We start from the raw sequence: 7,087 nt of genomic DNA, 5'->3' as shown, positions 1-7,087 counted from the left end.
AAGCCATCCCACATCCAAAAATGTTTTGTGACAGCAAAGAGTCAAGAAGGCCTATCAGTATTTCAGACCTTTAGAAAAGAGAGCTATAGCAGACATTGAACTGGCTTTCAGAGATCAAAGATGTTTTCATTTACTAAGCCCTTCCTTACTACTGGTGACTTGAATTACCTTGCTGCTGCCAAGGCAACCCCTTCTTCAGAAAGCCACAAATTAGTTAATGAAAATGTAGTGTTAATGCATCTTTCAAAACACACTTATTTAGGTGAAATAATAAAATTCTGTGGCCTCACAAGTATAATAGCTGAGAGTTAAATTTCTTCATGTACTTACACTCTTTTGTCCTTTATGATGCTCCGCTCACAATAGCAAAACATGACTAGATAGTCTGAGAGTGCAACCAGCCAACGTGCTGAGTCATCATCTGCTGTGGCATTCATCAGTAGATGAAGCCTGAGTCAGTTTCCCAGATAAAGGTAGGGACAGCAAGTATTGTAACTTTTACCTAGTGAAGAACAGCACCAGCATTGCTGAACTGAGTAATTTTGGTTCTGATTACTTCCATTAAGATTTTAACACTGAAATGTGAAATTGGGGCGGGAGGTCCAAACCAGCTAAATATTTTCTATTAGGGAACAGTGACCATTTTTCATTTGTGATTAATTTCAGCACAACTCTCATTTCCAGTACTTTGGCTGATTTCATAATATAAAAACTTTGTAAAGGCAAATCTTAAGGAATAATTTAAAATGTAGCATAGTAAATTCATTCAGTATTGATTAAAACAGTAAACACATAAAAGCCAATGGACTGCACTTAAATATGTTTTACAACTCACTGGCAATACAAGTAGACAGGATTTAGGACAGTGATGCAGTTTGAGATAGTACTCACTTTTTCACATTAGAACTAGAATTCAGATAGTCTAGACTGGAACAGATTGCCTTAATATCATTCATTACCTTATGAAGAAGATCTAACTTTATTCTTTCAGCCTCAAATTGCTCCAGATGCTTCACCCTTCTTGCATGTTCCTCTTCATTCTCTTTTTCCCGTGATTCTCTCTCAGCTTTCCACTTTTTCATCTTCTCATCTTCAAACTCAAGTGCTCGTCTACACTGTTCTTCTATTTCACGATGGGCAAGACTTATGCTCATTTCAAGATCAGCTATTAATCAACCAAGAAAACATTTTATTTAATTTCCTAACAAGCACTGGGGAACATTAAACAGTCTTAAGGTATTTGACAAGAAAAAGATCCTATGATTATATAGCCAGCAATATATATCTGATTTCCTACATGTATTATATAATATATATAGGAAATCAGAACTGCAGCACAAGTCCTTTCCATCAGACATGTCTTATTATTATTTGGCACACTTACTGACTCTGCAACTACTATGCTTATTCTAAAAATGCATAATTCAGGACTGCAGAGGATGTCTTCTAGTGGCTTTTAGTGCTTTAGCACTGATATGCTCCAGCACAACTCATCCAAAGCCCATGGCAAAGGAACATTCTCAGCCAATGTGACCATAAAAAAAAAAAAAAGAAAACCAACCAAAATCCAAAAAACAAAACAGCAACAAAAATCTGTGGCTAAAGCAGAACCTGCTTAGTGCCTCTCAGCAAGTTTCATTTTTGAGTGGTATTTTTTGACACTAATTTCTATGATGATTTTGTGATCTTGAAATGAGATAAAGGCAAAAGTGTTTGTTTATGTCAAATCCATCAAGTATCAAGCCCTGCTGTATACTGCAATGTGAAATTCTTTTAAAAAAATACTATGATACTTATGACAACAGAAAAGCAGGAAATACTGATATGTTAAAGAACAACTCAACCAAATTAATAATGTGCTTTTTTACCTGTAAGAAAGTGGTCATCAGTGACTGCTTCATCACTGATGGACTGACTATAATCAGGTGTTGTATCAAGCTGCAAGTCTTCATTTTCAACTCCAAGCAGTATCTAACATAGTTCAAAATTGTTGTTAAAAAAAAGAAAAAAATTTAAAAGCAGAACATTGTAAAAATCTTCCAGAACAAGGATAAGCTTTTTATGATATGACAAGTACAACAAGGTAAAACTTACTACTGACTGGAATCCTTACACATTGAAAATGCTAACATACCAGTCAAAATATTGTTTTCTAGAGTAACAAATATTGTAGTATTTATCAAAATACATAATATTTCTATGTGTTTTAAAATATATATTTAATATTTTTACTTGGAAAAATGAATGTCTTGCATTTGAGATTTATTTTACTTTCTGGGAAACCAAGAACTTATGCATGAATACTGTTATGCACACTGGGGAAGAACTAGTTACAGAGCAAATTTTTAAGAAGATGTTTCAAAATAATACTATGGGCACAAGGATTGCTATATTTATTTCATTGTTCTTTACTGGCAAGTAATCTATTCCTGCTCATTTATCATCTGTTCATCACATGCTTTGGGCCTATATTAATATTTGTAATGCAGCTGAAGTCACATGAAGTAATTGTGCTGTTTTAAACAATAGTCTTCTGAGAACAAAAAATCATGTTTGCAAGAGTGCTCACTAATAAAAGCCAGGCAGCAAATTAAAAGTGAATAAATTAAATACAGTTTTATATTTTTCTAAGAAAACTTCAGCAAGTTATTCAGTCAAATCCTATGACAACATAGAAGTACTCATGTTCATAACTCTTGAGTTATCTTTGAAAGGTACAGAATTACTCTGTTTATATTTTCTATAAAATAATGGAATATATTAGGAGCAAGGTTAATGTAATATATCTTCCTGATCATCATAAAAAAATAAGATTAGAGAAGCTTAAAAGTGCTACCATAATATTAAGATAATATTCTCCAAATAACTATCAATAAAGGATTATTCAGTTTTGTCTAATTTTTTTTATTTTTGTGCTCAATATCTCAGATAATTTATTTCAAATTCGAAAGCTTATAGACACAGTGTATTACAGTTGATGTCCTAACTCTAAAGAATTGTATATAGAAACTCATCTTAATACCCTATGGATAGTCTTACAGAAAAAAGCCTGACACATTTATAGATCTCCTTAGCAGGCCACTAAAGCAAGTTTAAGTTATCTAGATTATTTAATAGAATTTTATTCCCTGTAAGTAATGTATAAATTAAAAATACCTTTTCATGAAATTGTTTTGTATCTTCCTTCGATTCAGAAGGATGGCAAGAAACTACTTCATAAATGTAATCTAAAGAAAAAATTTTAAAAAATTAGTTCACATAGAGAAAATCCCTTATGAATGCTCAGTTTTGGTCTACACTGTTTATCTACTCAATATGTTTAAACTAAAATAAAGTGGGGTTTTTTCCCTTCCCTTCTCCCCCAGTTTTAGCTAAATATGTATGGGAATCATTTATCTGCATTAAAAGCAGGAAATGTGTGTAACAGAAACAGATGCAATGATACCGTAAGAATACAGTGATAGCAAATACGAAAGAAAATTCCATATCATGAAACACAGCAGAACATTTTTTGTGCAGAAAAATACAGCAGCACTTGTATCAGATAGGTCAAAAGCTGACAAAGAACAATTAAAAAGAGTAAGATTGCATTACAAAAAAAGAATAAATAGGGATGTTCCTCAGATTTCAAAATTTGTAGTCAATGTTGAACTTCTGGTCACCAAGCCTACTGCACTAATGGAACAGACAGTTCCATCAGCTTGGCTTCAGTCACACAGCTGACAGCAATATTTTTTTTGGCAATTAATGGTCATTTCATCCAATGACAGCTTGGGCATCCCTCAAGATAGACTTAAAACATATCCTGTGGGAGTCAATTGTATCTGAACCCTGCATTTCAGCTCCCACTGGCTTAATTTTAGACTTAAATGAAGTGTCTGGCCTGGGCTCTGTCTCAGAGATTAACCTTGCAACTTGCCTTCTTTAGCATTAGATGAGTTTTTAAAAAAGTTTAATTTCTGCTCAGATGTTAATTCAAGAAGAGAGCACTGCATGGCTTTATTCCTAGAGATATTCATCATGCATTCAGAAGCTGATGGAATTGGTTCCACTGCTTGTTCTACTTAAAAGTTTGCACTATTTTATTGATGCTTGTTAGTCTAATGTCCACTGGCAATATGAGATGTACAGACATTTTAACTGTGATTAATGCTTACTTCTACTTTGCTCATCTTCTAAGTCCTGCAGTATAAGCTTTTCAGCATCCTGATTGCTGCTCTTGATAAAGTTTAAATAGGCAAGAACTGATTCTGGTAGGTCGCCTGAAATCTAGAAAAACACAACCTTTGACATATGTTCCACATTTTCGTCTCACAGACTTGAGAAGAGGTAAATACTTGAAAGAAGACAATAAAGACTTGCTTTGGCTTCACCTATAAAGCATTGATGGAGATTTAGCAGCAATTTCCACCAAAATTTTTACAAATTCCTATACTCTTCTCATTTTCTTACCACCCACTGAACAATTAATAATTCCAATTTGAATTATATTCTAATAAAATTTTAGTAATGTATCTTGCACTCTCTCTAGAAGCACATTTCATTAAATTACTGCCTTTATAATTGTGTTGGACCGAGAAATTAAAGAAGAAGGTTGGGATAAAAATTATCAAATACCTGTGAGGTACAGGATCTTTTTCTTTTCAGGATAAACAAACTTTAAATTTACTTATGTTTAAAGTATGCATGTAGAACCAATGCTGCAGAATTCTTTATTACATAGAAACTTTCTATTCAAAATACTGCCTTTAATGTCAATATTTTGGGAAAATGGTCTGCCTTCACTCAGATGTGCAAATTGTGGTAGACATTGCTGATGATCAGCATGTGAGTGCATACACACTAATCACTGATGCTTTTGTCTACATCATATGAAACATGATTTATGATCAATATTATCGACCCTAATATCCTACAAACCAATCCCTATGCTATGAATCTGCAAGATTAAAATGGCAGAAAAGGACCCAAATAACTGATTTTAATTCAGAGGAAAGCCACTTTCCAAAATAAGAAGTCGTCCAAGAAAGAGGACTTGAAGAACCTATTTATATGCAATTAGGATCTGGAAATCTTAGAAGGAATCTCCTAAATCAGTCTCTTGTAAGATAAAAATACAGATTGCAGTGAAGAACCATGGGTTTATTCATCCAGATTTAATCTACCTCATCAAATCTTCCAGCTTCAGAGGATTAGAAAACAAAATCTCCAGGTGTGATCTTCTCAAGCAGAATGCTGCTATCCATCTTTCTTATTGTGCTGTTACATTTTTCATGAAGCAATACTACCAGGACTACTGCTCAGATCACAGCCTCAGGTTAGGTGTGTCGGGGAGATGTTCACTCATCAAACCGAGCTGTTTTAGCTCACTGGATACACTGAGTGTTCAGCTCACTGAATACTTACTGTCTCACTGTCACTCAAGGCTTCCTCTGATACTTCTGTGTCAGGCTCAGGATCATCTATTCCAAACGAAGAAACACTGATTCTGCCTAATTCAATTTCTACTTCTCTTTCAATTCCTTCAATATCTTCCGACATTCTACTTCCCACAGGGTCTTATCTGTTTTGAAAGCTGCACAGAAAAAGTAATACCTTTCAACACAGTATGAACCAAAACAGAGTCCTCAAAATAAGGCTAAGAATATAGAAAGTTTTAATGATACACAGAAATGATGAGAGATGATAAGAGAGAAATGGTGAGAAATTATGTAACTCATAGAAGTAAAAACTTGTGGATGGATGCAAGCAGGCGGAAACGGCCCTCCTCCCTCCTTTCGCAACTCGTTGCCCCCTGCAATGAGGGGCATGGCAGCGAGGTCGGCTCCTGCAGCGGGACACCAGGCACACGGAGCGCATTCCGGCCGGGAAGTCGAACACCAAATCGCGGCTGAGAGAAAACTACATCTCCCGAAAGGCACCGCGCCCGGGGGGCAGCACCGCCCACCGCCGCCTCCTGACAGGCCAGCGGCTCCGCCACTTTGCATGCTGGGAGTTGTAGTCCAGCGCTCAGAGCGCCCGCAGTCCTCCGGTCCCCCCCCCCCCCTCCTCTTCTCTCCCCCGAGAGCCCCGCGCCGCGCTGCTACCGCGGGAGCGTCACCACGGCAACGGGAAACAGCGGCTCGGACGGGCAGCGAGAGGAGCCAGACTTCGCCAGGAGCTGCCGTTTCGCGTTCTGGGGCCGTTAGGCAGCGCCCCCCAGCGGGAGAACCCCGCAGCACCTTTGTTCGCGGTTTTGTTTGTTTGGGTTTTTTTCTTTAATATTGGGCTTTGGGGTTTGTTTGTTTGTTTTTCGGATTCGTTGTTATTGTTGTGGTTTTTTATGGTATTTTTATTTTGGTTTTGTTTTCAGTTTGTGTTTGGGGTTTTTTTTTGAAGTCATAGACTGGAATTTAGTATTCACAATAAATTGCAAGAGGCAATTAAGCAGAAAAAAATAAATAAAAGCATACTAAAGCCACAGTAAAGGTGGTTTATGAAAACACACCAGACATCCCTTCTGTCTTCCCATGCTGGGGCTGGGCCATGGCTTAGAAGGGCTGGCTGGCACCAGGGCCATCATGGGGCGCTGGACTGTGGCATGGCCAGCCTGGCATGGCCTCACAGGTGCAGGGGAGCCAGTGGCTCAGCATGGCCCTGCTAGTGCTGCAGGTAGGGAGCAAATAGTAGGAGTTAAAGAAAAAAAATGAGAGAAAGGTGAATACTAATTCATAGTCATAGAATGGTTTGGGTTGGAAGGAAATTTCAACATCATCTCTTCCAAATGACCTGCCATGGGCAGGGACAACTTCCACTAGACCAGGTTGCTCAGTGCCCCATCCATTCTGGCCTTGAACACAGGGATGGGGCACCCACAGCTTCTCTGGGCAACCTGTTTTCAAGCCTCACCACCCTCTGTGGTGTAAAGAATTTCCTTGTAGCATTTAACCTAAATCTGCCCTCTTCTAGCTTAAAACCTGTCCCCCTAGTCCTACCACTGTCTGCCTGTGTAAAAGTCCCTCACTGGTTATTGAAAGCTGGAGAAAATGTCCAGTTGGAGAATTAGATAGGATTCAATCAAGGAAAAATTCCACAGATTAGGCAGGGT

At 37.5% G+C, this 7,087-nt stretch overlaps 1 protein-coding gene across 1 annotated transcript in view; it reads right to left on the bottom strand.

Annotated features, from left to right (window-relative positions):
* LRRIQ1 (leucine rich repeats and IQ motif containing 1) overlaps positions 1-5,547 on the bottom strand; it is a 100,944-nt gene extending 95,397 nt beyond the window's left edge. The window contains exons 1-5 of the mRNA XM_031057557.1: positions 5,407-5,547; positions 4,158-4,269; positions 3,157-3,227; positions 1,869-1,971; positions 960-1,165 (exon numbers count right to left, since the gene is read on the bottom strand). Coding sequence (XP_030913417.1) covers positions 960-1,165; positions 1,869-1,971; positions 3,157-3,227; positions 4,158-4,269; positions 5,407-5,541 — 627 coding nt within the window. The 5' untranslated portion in view covers positions 5,542-5,547. The remainder of the gene's footprint in view (positions 1-959; positions 1,166-1,868; positions 1,972-3,156; positions 3,228-4,157; positions 4,270-5,406) is intronic.
* Positions 5,548-7,087: the final 1,540 nt, after the last annotated feature.

This window comes from Geospiza fortis, unplaced genomic scaffold, assembly GCF_000277835.1.
Source record: "Geospiza fortis unplaced genomic scaffold, GeoFor_1.0 scaffold186, whole genome shotgun sequence".
In the NCBI taxonomy this organism is placed as follows: domain Eukaryota; kingdom Metazoa; phylum Chordata; class Aves; order Passeriformes; family Thraupidae; genus Geospiza; species Geospiza fortis.
The sequence above is the reverse complement of the archived record's forward strand: the minus strand, read 5'-3'. Positions and strand labels throughout refer to the sequence as shown.